Below are 19,287 nucleotides of genomic sequence, written 5' to 3' on the forward strand. Positions count from 1 at the left end.
TTTCTTTTCTAAACACTACCTGAGAATCTTTATTGTCTAAGCGTATCAGACGTCCATACCCACCATTACTGTAAAGATTAAGTTTTTAACATAAATGAAAAAGAGAAGAAGAGAATAAATTTTCTTTACCTCTTGATTGTTGGGAATGGCTACTATATCATAGCGTCAATGCGCATCAACCGGGAAGGGGATGAACTGATCTTTTGAGTGCAAAAACATCGTTTTTCTCTCTGAAAGTTTGAGTTCTGTGAAAAAACTTAGAATGAGATTTGTGTTTTATAGAGTAGAAGACGACTCTTGGTTTCTTTTATAAGCGATGTTTGGGCAGGAACGCATTTCCAACCATTGATTGTGACCATGTGTCATTAATCCGCGCAAAGAGTAACCTTCACGCTTCGTGGAGATCAACCGGCATCTTTCTTGAAATCCCCAAGTGCCGGCGTGATTATCTCCTCCACATTAAATGCGTCCTCATCTGCATTTAATGTTCAAAAGGGAATGTCATTTTAACATGACTTGCATTTAATGCTCATGGTTGACACTTATTACGTAGAGACACGTCTGTCAGATAAAGCTTATTTTATTGACCAAGACAGTTGTCAAGCGCAACAGATAACATCTAAGGAGGTCATTCGAATAAGACATCTGTTCCACATGTCAAATTCGAACATCGAGCAAAATGATTCTCAATTTTCGACAACAAAATATTCTAAGTGTTTTCAAGTCGTGAATGGCAGGTAGAGTTCGAAATACATTTTCGTAGCACTGATCATGATCTAGACCAGGTTGCTGGACCTTTGTGAAATGATCATGTCAGGCCGCTTGTGCAATTCTCGAAGACCTATGTCACGATCTACACTCAATTCACTGGTCGAGGCAGACTATCAGCCTCATGTCGTTTGTAAACAGTGTGGCTTGAGACAAGTCAAGTTGCAGCATAATCATGAAGTTCTTAAGATTCAATCTTTGAATTTTAAGAGTTGGGGAGCTTCTGTTGTGCCTAAAAAATCAGGGCTGACGTTAGCCTATGTCAGTGGGCATCAATTAGAGTTCAGGAAGGTTTTGTATCGCTTAGGAGCTACCACACGCTTCATGATAGGAAGAATATGACTGTCATCAACTCGAAAAATTCAGGTTTTATCTATGAGTGATATAGGACTGCATACATGTCCAAGCCTCAGGAAATTTGAGGATATTTCCTAAGTTATCAACCAATGGGAGGCAAGTAAGGACTTGCACGACATCTATCCATTTGCAGATTTGTAATCATTACCTTGAATTCCTCTACTATAAATAGAGGACTCCCCCTCTTATTTTTAGGATTCTAATCCTGAACCCTCATTTTGATTGTAATCTTTATTGTCAGAGCAAAGAGATAACCCATGAGAAAGAGACTGACTTGATATTCTATTTGAATACCCAGTTATTGTACCTCTGCTCGCTGTTTGCTCTATGCGACCTATTATAATTTTTCATATATAAAAGAAACAGTGGACGTAGGATTCGCTTTAGGCATCTGAAACACTTTAAAAACCATAAATCTCATTTATTATTCAGTCTTTGTATTTGATCATAATCATTCACATGTAATTTCTGAGAACAGTTTAACACTTTACACGTGTGAGTCGTTGGTATCAAAATCAAGCATCAACACTTTTCATATGCATTTTTTTTTTCAATTGTGGAAGTTGATTAAGATTTGTTTTACGGTTTGTTTTTCGTCTATTTATGTAGTTTATTAATTATTATTATCGGTATTGCATTTTCGGAACACAAGGCAAAAGGCCAAGTGTTCTATGTTCTAGGACAACGATAAGTAAAAATAGGGACATATTAAATAAATCCAGAAAACACATGAAACATGAATCTTTGAGGCAAACGTTACCATGTGTTGTTACACAAAAATGCAACAATTAGAGATACCTAATCGATTTTGATGGGATTAGGTAGGATGTGTATGTGGTTATGAATAACTAGCAAAAACCAGATTGAAAATAAATAATGAAAGGACAGACAATTTTAAAATGATTCGGTAAGTTAAAATCGAACTTACGTTCACTGTTAATGGTAAAAAAAAAATATATAAAAAACAAAGACGAAAAAAAAAAAATATAAAAAACAAAGATGAACTCTTCGTTCTTTGATTCTTTCTCTCATTTCTCTCTTTAAGTGTGTTTCCTGTTTTTATGTGAATGGTCGATCTCCTTAAATGGAGGCTACTTCCCTTTTTTATACATCGTTTGACAATGGTTGAGAGTGGTTGTTATTAGGGGGTGGATCCAGATTGACATCGCTAAGGTGATACGACCTGAAACGTATCACTGAGGCTAAAGGTTCTGAAGTGCACGAGTTGGAATGCTGAACATCTTCGCCCTTATTTTCGTAATTCGAACTCATTATACTTGATCATTTTCTTGTAAGTTTTATTGTTGTTAAATATTATGAATAAGATTATTTCAATTTTCTCAAAGAATTACTTGTGTGTAATCTCAAGCTTTTAATAATCTTGCTATTATACATTTTACAAGTTATGACAGATATGCTATATTTGTTTGTGAAGTACTTAAGTTAAAAGTGTATCACAATGTCAAAAGTTCCTTTTATATATCTCAAAATATGTACAAGGGAGACCAGGGCTACAATTATAAAGAATAAGCACATAAAACTCTATTAGGCAAGATAGAGAGCAATCATGGTCTTATTTCTGGGATCTGGTGCGACCTTTGGTCTCTAGCTGATCACCGACCTTCGGGTAGATGCTTGATCTTCAGGGATTTCTTCTGATCGTCCTCCAAGGCAGGCTTGTTCTTCTTGTTTCAAACTCGACCATGAAGCGAGAGAACTTGATAGTCCTAGGGAGGTCGAGATATCCATGTTCGAATTATTTGGCGCAAGTTAAATACTTGAGCGCCCAGTGAGAGCCTTTCCTCTCCATTCGAGGTTCTATTGTTCATCTGCTTGGTCAGCAAATGATTCGCCCTGAGCCAATAAGATCTTCTGTACGCTTTCTCCTTCCTTGAGTTTCCCATAGTTCAGCTGAGTCTTTTCTATGCTTTTTTGCTTCTAAGCTCGCTTGCACTCATTTTCTTTTGGCCCAACTCTTTGGTGCCTCGCCACTTTCATGAGCTCTTATTTCCAATCTTTCTTCTCGAGCTCATCTTTGAAAGTCAGCTGCTCGCATTGCAAAATTCCTTTCAGTCAAGTCACGTTCGCTGAATTGGGAGCCTTTCCTTGCATCTAAAGTGTAAATCTTGTTTAGTTTGGTAATTTTTTCTTCATCTGTGAGTTTGCTGCAAAATCGATCTTCATCTTGTTGGGCCACATTCAAGGAGCAAAGATGTTAGAAGAGAATAAAAGTTAGTTTTTTTAGGTAGCTGTAGAAGAAGTTCTTGAAGAGAACAAATCATTTTACTGACTTTGCATTTGAAGGCGTGGCCACAGTCGGTATCGAGAAGCCAAACCTGTAAGGTCTTGGCAAGTTGGCATTCTTAAAAAAGTGTATACACGGCCGTAAATGATCCGTAGTTGCCTAAAAGATAATAGGTTGGGTCAAGCCTGTTGCAAGGGACCCCTTCGACCTGATTCTGCTTGCTTCCCCCTGAGAGTCATGGCGCCTCCTTTTCCCTTTGCGAACCTCAGGAGCGGTCGAAGTCTCGGGAGCATCCTCGAGGTTGTCCTCGTAGAGAAGGCTTGATAAGATTGTGAGTCTATCAGGCACACCGAAGCCTTTGATTTAGATTTGTTTCCTCTTGTGGGTATTGTTTTTCTCTCTTAGGCTTCTAGCCCACGATCTTTTTCTTTGATGAAACAAGCAGCGGCGGTCGGGGAGTTCTTCACGTCGTCAGCGGTTGTTGCCTTTTGGCACCATTTGTACCCCCTGTAGGGATATGCTAGGGGTCGTCAACTGGTTCAGTTGGGTTAATCTTGGGGAATGCAAACCTCGGCTTTTTGACTCTTTGAACCTTCGGTGGCTATTTGCTGCATGACTGAAATATATCAGCAAAGAAAGTCTTCTTTTGTAAAAAGCAAAAAGAAAAAAACTTAGAATTTTCCTATATAAAGAAAGTTTAGAGATGAACCTTCCAAAGATGTGGTTTGTGAAAAAACCTACTTCAAAGGTTGGCGGTAGTCAGAACAGCTTGCGTTGCGACTCGTTTTGCAATCGACAAACGCTTCGATGCGGTGAGATCAATTAGCAGTTAGTGTTTTTTGTTTTCTGTAAGAAAGCAATAGAGTTGTTAGATATTTACTAAGAAGGAATCAAAGTGAAAAGATGAGCGATCTAGAAATTGGAAGGAAACCTACTTGGTTCCTTAAATTTTCAGACTCATCGTACTCGAAGAAAAAATACTTGGTTTCATAAGCCCAACATGCTGGGGTAACCAAATATCTCTCCTTCGATCGTTGATCGTGGAGAGGGTATAAATCCTTATCTTTGCTTTCTTTAAATAGTAAGCGAATTGAGCTCCTCGCTTTAGCTGCCAAGTTGTGCCCCGAATGTGCTATAATAGCACGATGCTATATTATGATTTGGTGTCAGTGATAGCCGATCTGGAAGTGGTGAGATCGACCTATGTAGGGATGGAAGGGTATCCTCACCATATTTGAAATCGCTTTCAGATCGCGGCCAATCCCTCGGGAGGATCTTAGCAGTGTGCGCTATGTTAAAGACTTTAGATTGATCGCGTATTGGTTAATTCTCTTTGTATTTATCCTTCAAATTGTTGATCGTATCACCTTTCCGGACCGTCGAGGTGCATGGGTTGCAAGCTTCCCTCTCGGTGTTGTCTCCCCTTTTCGATAATTCATTTACCTATTAAATGAATCATCTGGACAATTCATATACATACTTTATTTTAAATGCATGACTGAATAAAGGAAGCAATTTACATATATGAATTGAAGAACTCTTTCTTTTATTATTTATGATATATATAGATACAAGACAAAATGCTCTGAAACCGACAACACGAATGGTTTCTAGGGCATACACTAATATACACTAACATAAAGTCAACCCCAAGAAGATCCAAGCTCTCCTAGATATGAAAAGTTTCGCCAATCGAAAGCAAGTTTAAAGCTTGAATGGGAGAATAGCGGCTCTCAATCGCTTCATATCGAGAGCAACATATCATTGTTTGCCGTTCTTCAATATACTCAAGGCCAATAAGAAGTTTGAATGGACTTTAGAGTGCGAGCGAGCCTTCCAAAGCATAAAAGAGTATCTTGGAAAGCCACCTCTCCTATGCAAGTCTCTTTCCAAGGAAATCTTATTTCTCTACTTGTTCGTCTATCAGTATGAGGTCAACACAACTCTCATTTAGGAAGAGGGCATAATTTAGTGGCTAATATATTACATGAGCAAACGACTACTGGATGCCGAGACTCAGTATCCAAAGATGAAACGATTAGCATATGCCCTCTTGATCGCTTCTAGGAAACTGCGACTTTATTTTCATGCTAACACCATTCATGTATTAACAAACTACCCACTTAGGTAGGTCCTTTAGAAGCTAGACGTTTTGGGTAAGTTAATTAAGTGGGCTATGAAATTGAGTCAATTCGATCTATATTACAAACCAAAGACAACAGTCAAAGGGCAGGTTGTTGTTGACTTTATTTCAGAGTTCTCTCACCAACCAGATCGAGAATCTGAATAGCCAGCCAGTGAAGTTGTCTAGGAAACCATTCAGAACTTGTCAACATGGAGCCTCTACATTAATAGGTTTTCAAACGGAAGAAGAGCCGGAGCTGGTCTTCTACTCATCAACCCTAAGGGAATTCGCATTTATGGAGCCCTCAGGTTTGGATTAAAAGCTACGAATAATGAGACCGAGTATGAAGTACTATTTACTGGTATGCGACTAGCAAGAGGAATGAGATCAGATATGATTGACATTAATAGCGACCCCCAGCTGGTTGTCAATAAGATTCTGGGAGAGTATCAAACCAAAGAAGAGAATATAATCAGTTACTTGAAGAAAGCCAATGCCGCATTCAAGCCCTTTAAGCACTATACGATCAGGCAAATCCCGAGAGATAGTAATTCCATCGCAGATGTTTTGGCAAAGATAGCCTCATCGCTGGACTCCGATGTTCTAGATAGTATTCTAATCAAGTACATCGAAGCTTCCAGCATTAGCTCACCTGATCAGGTCGTTGTCACAAATGAATCCACTTCCTGGATGATTCTGATTGTTCAGTGTCTCAAAGATGGGGTTCTTCCTAACAGCAAGACTGAGGCAAGACTCTTACAAACCAGAGCTGCCTGCTACACTCTCATCAGAGATCAGTTTTATAAGCGAGGGTTTAGCACTTCCCTCCTCCGATGTGTAATGGATGATGAAGCAGACAATATCATGAGAGAGATGCATGAAAGGATCTGTGGTAATCACATTGCTGCATGATCACTCGCTAATAAAATTATCCGTTAGGTATATTATCGGCCCCTACTTCATAAAGATGCTTTCAACTTTGTGAAAAAGTGTGATAAGTGCCAGAGATTCGTGAACATCCCGCGACCTCCTTCCCACCAGTTAGCGATGATGACCAATCCTTGGCCATTCTCTATATGGGGAATTGATCTCATCAAACCCATGCCAATCGGTAAAGGGGGCGTCAAATATGCAGTGGTTGCAGTGAATTATTTCACTAAGTGGGTCCAAGCAGAGCCTTTGGCTACGATCACTACAAAGAAGCTTAAAGACTTCGTCTTTAAGAATTAGTGCGCCGCTATGGGATTCCTCATACACTTATCTTTGATAATAGGAAACAGTTCGATAATGAGGAATTCAAGCAGTTTTGTGAAGAGTTGGAGATTTATAAGAAATTTGCCTCAGTAGCAAGACCGCAAGCTAATGGTCAAGTATCAAGCACAAATTGAAGGCTAAGCTTGGTGCAGTCAAGGGTAATTGGGCCGATGATCTTCTAACAGTTCTATGGACATATAGAACGACTCTAAGAACCTCTACTTTAGAAACACATTTCTCGCTAGCATATGGCTACGAGGCAATAGTTCTAGTGGAAGTATGGGCTGATTCACTTAAGAGGGAATTCTACAATAAAATAAACAATGAAGCACTTTTATGTGCAAGTCTGGATTTAGTTAAAGAACACCGCGGCAAAGCTCGGTTAAGGATAGCTTCCTACCAACAGTGAGCAAAAAGATTCTTCGATTCTAAAGTCAGGAGAAGAGACTTCCAGGTTGGCGACCTGGTGTTAAAAGAAGTCATTCTCAGCACAAGAGAACCAAGTGCAAGGGTATTGGCACTTAATTAGGAAGATCCATATTGCATCGCTAAGGTGATACGACCTGAAACGTATCACCTCGAGAGGCTAAATGGTTCTGAAGTGCCACGAGATTGGAATGCTGAACATCTTCGCCCTTATTTTCAGTAATTACGAACTCAATTATAGCTTGATCATTTTTCCTTGTAAAGTTTTATTGTTGTAAATATTATGAATAAGATTATTTCAATTATTCTCAAAGAATTACTTGTGTCGTAATCTCAAGCTTTTAATAATCTTGCTATTTATGACATTTTACAAGTTTGATGATCAGATATGCTATATTTGTTTTGTGAAGTACTTAAGTTATAAAAGTGTTATCACAATTAGTCAAAAGTTCCTCTTTATATATCTCAAAAATATGTACAAGGGATGACCAGGGCCTACATTATAAAAGAATAAGCACAGAAAACTCTATTCAGGCAAAGAAGAGAGCAATCACTGGTCTTCATTTCTGGGATCTCTGGATGCGACCTCTTGGTCGTCTAGCTGATCACCGACCTTCGGGTAGATTGCTTGATCTTCAAGGGCATCATTTCTTGCTGATCGTCCTCCAAGGCAGGCTCTTGTTCTTCTTGCTTTTCAATCTCGACCATGGAAGCGAGAGCAACTTGATAGTCCTCAGGGAGGTCGAAGATATCCATGTTCGAATTATTTGGCTGCAAGTTGTAAATAGCTTGCAGCGCCCAGTGAGTAGCCTTTCTCTCCAGTTTGAGGTTCTATTGCTTCATCTGCTTGGTCAGCGAAATGATTCGCCCTGGAGCCAATTCAAGATCTATCTGTAACGCCTCTTCTCCTTCCTTGAGTTTTCCCATAGTTCAGCTTGAGTCTTTTCTATTGCTTTTTTGCATTCTAAGCTCGCTTGCAGCTCATTTTCTATTTGGCCCAACTCTTTGGTGAGCCTCGCCACTATTCATTAGAGCTCTTTATTCTCACAATCTTTCTTCTCAAGCTCGATCTTCTGAAAGTCAGCTGCTCGCATTGCAAAATTCCTTTCAGTCAAGTACACGTTCGCCTGAATATGGGCAGCATTTACCTTTGCATCTAAAGCTGTAAGATCTTGTTTCAGTTTGGTAATTTTTTCCTTCATCTCGTGAAGTTTGCTAGCAGAATCGATCTTCATCTTCTGTTGGGCCACATTCAAGGTGAGCAAAGACTGCTTGGAAGAGGAATAAAAAGTTAGTTTTTTTTTAGGGTCAGCTTGTAGGAAAGAAGTTCTTGAAGAGAACAAATCATTTTACTTGACTTTGCATTTGAAGTGCTGTGGCCACTAGGTCGGTAGCTCGAGAAGCCACGAACCTGTCAAAGGTCTTGGCAAGTTGGCATTCTTAAAAAAGTGTATACCACCGGCCGTAAATGATCCGATAGTTGCCCTAAAAGATTCAATACGGTTGGGTCAAGCCTCGTTGCAGTAGGGACCCCTTCGACCTGATTCTCGCTTGCTTCCCCTGAGTAGTCATGGTCGCTCCTTCTTCCCTTTGCGAACTCTCAAGGGCGGTCGAAGTCTCGGGAGCATCCCTCGAGGTTGTCCTCGTAGAGAAGGCTTGATAAGGCTGACGTCTATCAGGCAATACCCTGAAGCCTTTTGATTCAGATTTAGTTTCCTCTTCGGTGGGTATTGTCTTTCTCTTCTTAGGCTTCTGGCCCACGATCTTTTTCTTTGACAAACAAGCAGCGGCGGGCCGGGGAGTTTCTTCACGTCGTTCAGCGGGTTGTTGCCTTTTGGCACCCATTTGTATCCCCCCTGTAGGGATATCGCTGGGGGTTGCTCCAACTGGTTCAGTTGGGTTAATCTTGGGGAATGCAAACCCCTCAGGCTTCTTTGACGTCTTTGAAACCTTCGGTGGCATATTTGCTGCATGACATGAAGATATATCAGCAAAGAAAGTCTTCTTTTGTAAAAAGCAAAAAAGAAAAAAACTTAGAATTTTCCTATATAAAGAAATGTTTACAAGATGAACCTTCCAAAGATGCATCAGGAGTGAAAAACCCATACTTCAAAAGGTTGGCGGTAGTCATGAACAGCTTTGCGTTGCGACTCTGTTTTGGCAATCGACCAAACGCTTCGATGTGGTTGAGATCAATTAGCAGTCTAGTCGTTTTGTTTTCTGTAAGAAAGCAAAAGAGTTCGTTAGCCTAATTTACTAAGAAGGAATCAAAGTGAAAAGATGAGCGATCTAGAAATTGGAAGGACAACCTACTTGGTTCCTTAAATTTTCAGACTCCATCGTACTCGAAGAAAAAATACTTGGTTTCATAAGCCCTAACATTGCTGGGGTAACCAAATATCTCTCCTTCGATCGTTGATCGCTTGGAGAGGTAGTACGAATCCTTATCTTTGCTTTCCTTTAAATAGTAAGCGCAATTGAGCTCCTCAGCTATTAGCTCGCCAAGGCTGTGCTCGTCGAATGTGATATACATAGCGACTGCTATCATATATGTATTTGGTGTCAGCTAGAATAGCACGATCTGGAAGTGGTTGAGGATCGACCTAATGTAGGGATGGAAGGGTATCCTCACCATACATTTGAAAATCGCTTTCGAGATCGCGGCCAATCCCTCGGGAGGATCTTAAGCAGTGTGCAACGTGTGTTGAAAGACATTTAGATTGATCGCGTATTGGTTAATTGCTCTTTGTATTTCATCCTTCAAAATTGTTGATCGTATCACCTTTCCAGGACCCGTCGAGGTGCCTGGTGGTTGCAAGCTTCCCTCTCCGGCTGTTCTCGCCTCAGAGGTGTCCATTGCTCTTGGAGTCTGTAAATGTATGACATGTAAAGGTGACTCAATCTCCATATAAATTACCTCGTACAACGACTCAAAAGATTAAGAGAACCTTGGTTTCTTTTACATAGCCGCCAAAACCCTAAAAATTCTTAAGGATAATTTTCTAAAGATCTATGTCCTAAGTTTTGACTCTTAATAGTGTTTCTTTTCAAAACACTACCTGAGAATCTTCATTGTCTAAGCGTATCAGACATCCATACCCACCATTACTGTAAAGATTAAGTTTTTGACAGAAATGAAAAAGAGAAGAAGAGAATAAATTTTCTTTACCTCTTGATTGTTGGGAATGGCTACTCTATTGTAGCATCGAGTGCGAATCAACCGAGAAGGGGATGAACTGATATTTTGAGTGCAAAAACATCATTTTTCTCTCTGAAAGTTTGAGTTTTGTGAAAAAACTTAGAATGGGGTTTGCGTTTTATAGAGTAGAAGACGACGCTTGGTTTCTTTTATAAGTGACGTTTGGACGGGAACGCGTTTCCAGCCATTGATTGTGACCATGTGTCACTAATTCGCATGAAGAGTAACCTTCACGCTTCGTGGAGATCAACCGGCGTCTTTCTTGAAATCGCCAAACGTCGGCGTGATTATCTCCTCCATATTAAATGTTCCCTTATCTGCATTTAATGTTCAAAAGGGAATGTCATTTCAGCATGACTTGCATTGAATGCTCATGGCTGACACTTATTACGCAGAGACATGTCTGTCAGATAAAACTTATTTTATTGACCAAGACAACTGTCAAGCACAACAGATAACATCTAAGGAGGTCATTCGAATAAGACATATGTTCCACATGTCGAATTCGAACATCGAGCAAAATGATTCTCAATTTTCGATAGCAAAATATTTTAAGTGTTTTCAAGTCGTGAATGGCAAATAGAGTTCGAAATATATTTTCGTAGCACTGATCATGATTTGGACCAGGTTGCTGGACCTTTGTGAAATGATCACGTCAGGTCGCTTGTGCAATTCTCGAAGACCCATGTCACTATCTACACTCAGTTCGTTGGTCAAGGCAGACTATTAGTCTCACATCGTTTGTAACAGTGTGGCTTGAGACAAGTCAGGTTGCAGCATAATCATGAAGTTCTCAAGATTCAATCTTTGAATCTTAAGAACTAGGGAGCTTCTGTTATGTCTAAAAAATCAGGGCTGACGTTAGCCTACATCAGTGGGCACCGATTAGAGTTCAGGAAGGCTTTATACCGCTTAGGAGCTACCACATCGCTCCATGACAAGAAGAATATGGTTGTCATCAACTTGGCAAATTCAGGTTTTATCTATGAGTTATAAAGGGCCGCACACATGTCCAAACCTCAGGTAATTTGAGGATATTTCCTAAGTTATCAGCCAATGGGAGGCAAGTAAAGACTTGCACAACATCTACCCACTTGCAGATTTGTAATCATTACCTTGAATTCCTCTACTATAAATAGAGGACTCCCCCTCTTATTTTCGGGATTCTAATACTGAACCCTCATTCTGATTGTAATCTTTATTTTCAGAGCAAAGAAAATCCACGAGAAAGGGACTGACTTGATATTCTATTTGAATACCCAGTTATTATACCTCTGCTCGCTGTTCGCTATACGTGACCTATTGTAATTTCTCATATATAAAAGAAACAGTGGACATAGGATTCGCTTTAGGCATTCGAACCACTTTAAAAACTTTGTATCTGATCATAATCATTCATGTGTAATTTCTGAGAATAGTTTAGCACTTTACACGTGTGAGTCATTGGTGTCAAAATCAAGCATCAACACTTTTCATATGCATTTTTTTTTTTTCAATTGTGGAAGTTGATTAAGATTTATTTTTCATCTATTTATGTAGTTTATTAAGTATTATTATCGATATTGCATTTTCGGAACACAAGGCAAAAGGCCAAGTGTTCTATGTTCTAGGACAACGATATGTAAAAACAGGAACATATTAAATAAATCCAGAAAACACATAAAACATGAATCTTTGATTCAAACGTTACCATGTGTTGTTACGCAAAAATGCAACAATTAGAGATACCTAATCGATTTTGATGGGATTAGGTAGGATGTGTATGTGGTTATGAATAACTTGCAAAAACCAAATTAAAAATAAATAATGAAAGGACAAAGACGATTTTAAAATGATTCGGTAAGTTAAAATCGAACTTACGTTCACTGTTAATGGTAAAGAAAATATGAAAAACAAAGATGAACTCTTCGTTCTTTGATTCTTTCTCTCATTTCTCTCTTTAAGTGTGTTTCCTATTTTTATTTGAATGATCGATCTCCTTAAATGGAGGCTACTTCCCTTTTTTATACATCGTTTGACAATGGTTGAGAGTGGTTGTTATTAGGGGGTGGATTAATGCATAATCCCTATAATTAGATCTGAGTCACACACCTATGCTTAAATTGATAAGTCATTTGTTATGGGGCGAGCTTGACCGTTAGATCCTGAAATGGTGTAAGTACAAGTGACACAAATCTGGCAGTTGAAAATTCCATTGCACAACACCATGGATTTTGTCAATTTAATAAAATATATTAATAATAAACAAGAAGCTTATCATCAAACTTGCAATGGGCAAGGAACAAGTTTCCCACTAATGAGTTGAAAGAAATTCAAATCCTTAATCGATCCTCTCAATGACTAGAAATGTTAATCAAATAAGAGTTCATTAGATTTAATCTTAGCCAAACTGAAGGAGCTGAAGGAGTAAAGAGAGAGATAAGACCTTCGACTTGTTCATTGTATTTTCAGTTGACTCCTTGAGACCGCGATTGTCATGTGAATAAGTCCGGCAAATCTTCAATTTTAAGGCATTCTTTATCCAACGAAAATGAGAAAAGCAAGTGCCAATACCTCCTTCTTTGTACTTAGATTCATCCGCTGCAACATTTACAATTTTGCAGAGTCACAGTAAGAATTCCATGTCTTCGATCCTGCAAACATTAATAAAAGCACATTTAATATAGTAAATGAAATACTCATTAATTAATCCTTCGGTACTCAGAGACTCATAGTTACTTAATTACCATAAACAATACTTTAAATAGTTCTGCATTTATAAAACCTTAGAACGCACATATCAAAGCATGCATGCATAGCAATTAAAGCACTCAAAACAAAGACAATAATATAATTGTTAACCCTTAAGCAGTAGATCTGAGTTGTGTGCCTTATGAGCATCATTTGCTTCATGGAGTTGAAAATCAACAAGTTGTTTGAAGCTATTGATTGACGCAGTGTGTGTACAGATGAACTTACTTGTTTTTCCTATGCACCGGGACTGTATATTTGTGCTCCATTACCCCATTTTTTTTCCTTCTTGAATGTTAATCTAAAGCAAGAAGAAGAAGAAGTGAAGTCATCAGAAGCTCATATAATGATCAGTTGCTGAATTAATGAAGAACAAAATGAAAAGAAGAATACACGTGCAATGCAATTGAGTCCTAAGGAGTTAACAGCTCGGTTACAAAGCTGTCATTAGTTATTAAATCAAATTATCAAAACAAACCGTTTTGGTTTTAATACTCAATGGCTCAAACAAGAACAGAGAAGATCGAAGAGGCTGGGGTTTTACAATATCAGTAGCTCCTCTCCTCCAGTGTTTGAAAACATGCTGTACGATAAGCGTTTCCACAGTGCACCAGCTTTGTACTTATTGAAGTAATGAAAATCAATTAGATTTTTCCTCTACAAAGGTCCCTTTCTCTCTAGTTTTGTTCTTCATTTTTTTGTTTGATTACAGTCACTTTCATTGAAGTAATAAAAAAAAAAAAAAAAAAGGAATTAATTTTAAAGGAAGGATATGTTTTGTAATCAGTTGGGCACGCACCCATCTTATATATCCTGTTTTATTGGAGATAATTAAAACTTAAGAAAATTCAGTCATTAAGGAGGAGTAATGACAGAGAGATAACTATATGGGCCGAACTGGCGCCGTGGAGTCCATTTTTATATTCTACGGCCCAATCCAATTTGTAAGTAAATAAACTAGCATAAACGTGGCTAATTGGTCAGGCCTCGATCCTAACGGAATTCCATCGCTTACGGTCTTTATTGGATGAGAAATACTAGCTCAAGTCCAGCCTTTTAAAAGAAAGGAAAAAAAAAAAATTAAGAGAGAAAGAGATAATCATAAATTTTAAAGCTTGGATTTGACTTTTGTATGGCAGTATTACTCTTATTGACTTTCGTCGGGTTTTTACTTGATGGAAATAAGCTACAGCCTCAAAGAGATTTAGAATTAGACACAATCCAAATCAGATGCCAATCCTTCTGCTTCCATCAAAAAGCTGCAGCTATAATCGTGAATTCTACAGTCTGTCAAAGTGCAGGATTGATGAAGTTTATAATAAGTTTCATGCGATAAATTCTCTATTGTGATTCTTTGTTATATGTCTTCACCGTTCCTATTAATCCCAGTCATAATTAATCAAATATAATTTGTGTAGACCTAAGAAATGGATGGACAGAGACGGGTTGTTCATTAGATTAAACACTTAAAAGCAACCAAAGTGAGGAGACAAAGATAGAAATCAACAAAATAGGAAAAGCACATATACTTGAGCCATCCTTTAAATCACCATTAACAAAGAATTAAAATGTTTAATTCCATATACACATGATATATTATTATACACACATAATATTCAAAAATCAAAATGCAGGAATTGGAATTTTCTTTGGTTTGGTCAATGCATTGTAAGACCAAACTTCTGAAGAAGAGTCTGGATGCTGGCAATAATCGCCAAGCTGTTACTCAACGCCTCCTTTGACTTTTGCATTTTACTCTTCACCTCATCAAAAACCTTTGATCCCATCTCCTCCAACCCATCAAGGCAACTATCTTCATCCGTCATGGCGGCACTAATCCACGTCTGGACATCGTTGACCTTCCTATCTGTCAACATCTTCTCTCCGGAGCCCACCTCCATCTCAGATACCGAGTCGTTAAGTCGAGTCAGAGCGTCCTCAAACTGAGTCATGCAATCTTGTAAAGCAGGCTCAGAGTGGACATCGTTAAGAGTTTTGAGGAAAGAAGTGATATTTGAGAGCCCTTTGATGCTGACTTGGAGGGATAGCTTGAAGATGATTTCTGGGTCGGAGTTAGTTGGGACGTTGAGGGAATATATGGAGGAGAAGCATGAGTCAGGGTACTGAGTCTCGCTACAAACTGTCTTGATTGAGGCCATGGAGTCGGAGGAGAGAAAAGGTGAGGCGGGTGGTTGAGCGTTTGTGTTAGATTCATGATGAATGAATACTGCAACCATAAAACCGATGAGTAAGACGGCGGAGATGGTGACGGTGATAGCGGCGGTGAGGCGTTTTTGAGGTGGAGGAGTTTGATTTTCATGGGGGTGGTTCACTTTGTTGTAGCCTTTGATGAAATTGATGGAATCCATATGTTTGTGGCTTTGTGCCCTTGTTTGGATGATAGACTTTGAGGGGGTTCTGATATTGGTGGATTGTGTCGGTCAATAGCAAGAAGGGTCAATAATAAAGAGGAAAATTCTATTTAAAATAAAAGGAACAAATGATATTTTATTGAAGGATTAAGTTGCACATTGAATTCGTATATAATAGAAGGCGTCAAATAGCCAACCAACTATCCAATGTTTGAAGTGATCAAATTTTGGCTCCTATTCTGCTACTCAATCAACAAAAATGTTAAGGGCCTTCACCGCCGGGTTACCCATTTTAATATTTATCAAAAACTTTAAAAATTAGGACAATGATCGATGAACAATTGAAGGTTAAACTGTTTAGGGTTTTGAAAAGAAAGGATGGGTAAGTGAAAAAGTGACGACAAAGGTAATTTTCGATGAATGAATCAACCAAAAATAAATCAACGACAATAACAGGTTGTTGTCGACAAACAAGGGAAGGGTAAGATAGGTTTTAGTTAGAAGGCTAAGGAGACTATTTTCGTAGTGATGAAAAGTGTTGTCATCGCCACAAACAAACCTTATTTGCCTTGGGTTGTCAAAACCACAATAGTGTTTAAGGTGTTTTTGCAAAATATCAAACTTATAGAGACTTATATGTACTTTTTAAGGTTGTTTTTGTTAAATTTCAAACCTTTAAACAACTGTTTGACAGGCCAATCAAACCTTGACCGGTTAACCGAAACCCGACCACTTTGCCAGTTTCACCGGGATTGTTATTAAAACACTGATCAAATCTCCATTCTTTCAAAAAAAAAAAATAATAATAATAATAATAATAAATAAATAAAAACAATTATGCTTCGCCAGGAATACATCTTCCCGTTGTTATTGCACCAGAGAGACACAAAAAAAATCCAGAAATGTAATATGAACCCAAAGACGACAATAATCAGATTATCACCCACTGGCTGATAACATCTCTCTAAAGTTAAATGTTTCATTCTCTTTTTATTAATGAAAACCGAGTAGGTTTTGCATTTTAGTAAAAACACCCAACATCGCCTTCATGAAATAATAAATCAATAAAATGATAGCAACATCAGCAAGCTGGTTTACTAACACAAAAAAACACGGTTCTTTTTCATGGAAACTTTAATTTTAAGATAATATCATGTCGAGCTAAAATAAAAATATTCAAGATCCATAACAAGAAACTTCTCCTCAACTTAAAAAGAAAATTGCAGTAATTTGACAAAACTAGCCTGGTGCACTGTGGTGATAAATATTAGATGTGATAACAATCCAACTACTACCAGCAAAAGATAATAAATTGCCACTTAATCCTCGTCTTCTTCATCTCCATCTCCACCAGCAGCTTTCTTAGCAGCTGCCTTCTGGTTCCTTCTCTTCACTCTTCCAGGGCGACCACCACCAAATGGACTTGTGAGTGAGAAATCAATGTGCTTCTGTGAATCAACCCGAACCATGAAAGATGGGATGTTCACCACCTGCCTACCAACCCTGCCCGGCCAAAGAAAATTCACATTCAGTACAGTGAAAAAAACACTTGAAAATAAAGCATGAATTCTACATGTTTACCACTTCCAAAAACGTACACAAACCCATTTCACTCCAAGCATCATAATATCTTACACTCTGGGAAGATGATTCCTCCGCAAAACAGGTAACATAAACTCAAATGTTATCATGAACTTTAAATGATGCTACATACATAGAACTCAAAAATTTAAGCAAGCTGAAAGAAGTTTGACGTTGAGGTGGTTTCAAGCAACACCAAAAAGGGTAGCGAGAATAAAAATGGCCTAGTTTAATATTATTTATAATATTGCTTATAATGGAAACAAATCATTTACATTCCTCTGAATCATCAACATAATTCCATGGGGATATACAAAAAGAGTATGATTTATGGCATTATTAACATCAACTACAAGCAGAAAGGTCATAAAAAGAAATTCCAGCTAAATACAATCATGCGGAATCCAAAATTGGCAAAGAGTAAAATCTGAAACTGTTACCATATATCCATAACAACCAATTGATAAGCCTACCTGATATGCCTCTGCCTGATAAGCACACGGGCATGGTGGATAGACTTGGCCATGCCCATCTTGAATACATGGGTTTGCAAGCGGCGCTCAAGGAAGTTCTCAACAGTCAAGGCCAAAACATAATCGAGCTTGTTCTGGCTCTCATCCAAAAGCCCAAAGCGGTTCATCCTGCGAAGAAGAGCCTCACCCTCAAATATCCGACGTGGGTTCTTCTCATCAAGGGTCAGAAGCTCCCTTGCAGCATTACGGATGCGACTCAAGGCATATTGAACTCTCCACAGCTCCCTCTTGCACCGTAACCCATACTCTCCGACAAGCCTCAGCTCAGCATCCAGACGCTCCTTCTCATAGGGACGACGGGGCTTCTTAAATGTCTTCCCATCTTAAGATATTCATAGAATATTCAGCAAGAAATCAGTTTCTAAAGTAATTTGATAGAAAGAAGACACTAGTTTAAAAAGTTTTCATCTCTAATTGATGACGACAAAATGCTAGTTACTTTTGATGAGTGAAACGAAAAATACTTCCACCAAATACACTCAGTAAACTAAAACTTTTCACTTTCAGCATAACAACAATGTTTTAAAACATAAATATTTCCATTTTCTACTCCTCAACATTCGCAGAGACCAATCAAATCATATAACGCAAAGCTTTTCATGATAAAGTGACTGAAACATCAACTCAACCTACTTCTAAACCAAATTATTTATTACTACATCCTGAGCTTAATGATCAAATTATTTTCTCAGACAAATAGGATCTAAATCCGAAAGAAAGAACAGATCATAAACAATAAACAATAACAAATCAAACGTCAAACAGATCGATTCGCATCTTAAAGACCTTAGTTTCATCACATTCTTATGATCATCAAACAACTTCAACTACGAAATCCAAAATCTGAACAAACAAATATGAAGGGAGAGCTTACAGTTGCGGTAAAACGAGACGTGAACCATGTTGCCTCTTCCGCTAGGCCGTCTCTCCCGTTTCAAATACCAAGTACAAAATAAGAGACTGTGAGATCTTATAAGCAAACCCTAAAAACCCTAACCCTGGAATCACATATTAACTGTTACCAAACACATTTCTATTTGCCTTAAATGTTAATGCCCAGCCTAGCCCACGCTGTTGTGTGAGTTAGGGCCCAATTACCTCCAAAGCCCATGATTTTCTTGACCCAAAATTAGAATAATTTTCTCTGACAACGGCCCATAGTGATAAATTCCCAAAGCCCCTTATATTTTAGAATTTCACAAATTACCCCTATTATTAAAGATTGCAAGTAAAGAAGCTGAAGCTTCATGTTCTAGACTTTTAGTATAGAAATTTCTCTCCTCACGTGGAAACAGAAGCTCTAAATGCATATAATGGAAGGGTTAAGAAGAATCCATCACGTGTCAAAACCAAAAGGTTCCCATGTAGCATCTCATGAAAATAGCTTTTAATTATTATGAAAACGTCACCCGCCAGTTACACTTCGCAATCAATCATAATTAAGACCCTTTAATATTGTATTTACGTAAAAATATCAAATTATATAAAAATAAATTTTAATTATTTGTAGGTAATCGATTGATTCGATACGAACTCTTAAATGTATTATTAAAAAGATCCTATTCAAATCACTCTTTGATTGCTAATAGGTTTAGCACTGAAACTGTTACTTGACCAAAAATTTTAAGATTCTAAAAGATTAGTTAAGGTGTTAGTAAACTGACTCTAACACCCCTATTATTAAAAAAAAAAAAAAA

At 38.1% G+C, this 19,287-nt stretch overlaps 2 protein-coding genes across 2 annotated transcripts; both read right to left on the minus strand.

The window, feature by feature from the left end:
• Window positions 1-14,570: 14,570 nt before the first annotated feature.
• LOC116127595 (putative pectinesterase/pectinesterase inhibitor 26) lies at window positions 14,571-15,583 on the minus strand. Its single transcript, XM_031413235.1, has one exon. The coding sequence runs from the start codon at window positions 15,471-15,473 to the stop codon at window positions 14,763-14,765; it is 711 nt and encodes a 236-aa protein (XP_031269095.1). The 5' UTR covers window positions 15,474-15,583; the 3' UTR covers window positions 14,571-14,762.
• A 986-nt stretch (window positions 15,584-16,569) lies between these two features.
• On the minus strand, window positions 16,570-18,598 carry LOC116127474 (40S ribosomal protein S9-2-like). Its single transcript, XM_031413130.1, has 3 exons — window positions 18,465-18,598; window positions 17,531-17,912; window positions 16,570-16,979 (listed from the first exon to the last, which is right to left on the minus strand). Exons 1-3 carry the CDS (start codon window positions 18,490-18,492, stop codon window positions 16,796-16,798), a joined length of 594 nt encoding a protein of 197 aa, XP_031268990.1. The 5' UTR covers window positions 18,493-18,598; the 3' UTR covers window positions 16,570-16,795.
• Between the last annotated feature and the right edge of the window lie 689 nt (window positions 18,599-19,287).

This window comes from Pistacia vera, unplaced genomic scaffold (assembly GCF_008641045.1).
Source record: "Pistacia vera cultivar Batoury unplaced genomic scaffold, PisVer_v2 Contig192, whole genome shotgun sequence".
Taxonomy (NCBI): Eukaryota; Viridiplantae; Streptophyta; class Magnoliopsida; order Sapindales; family Anacardiaceae; genus Pistacia; species Pistacia vera.

Bases quoted from the DNA above. Each gene is read 5' to 3' on its own strand.
- LOC116127595 (XM_031413235.1), bottom strand. From the start codon at position 15,473: ATGGATTCCATCAATTTCATCAAAGGCTACAACAAAGTGAACCACCCC.
- LOC116127474 (XM_031413130.1), bottom strand. From the start codon at position 18,492: ATGGTTCACGTCTCGTTTTACCGCAACT. The intron at 17,913-18,464 runs GTAAGCTCTCCC...GAATATCTTAAG, and splicing joins CGTCTCGTTTTACCGCAACT to ATGGGAAGACATTTAAGAAG. The intron at 16,980-17,530 runs GTAGGCTTATCA...TTGGCCGGGCAG, and splicing joins ATCAGGCAGAGGCATATCAG to GGTTGGTAGGCAGGTGGTGA.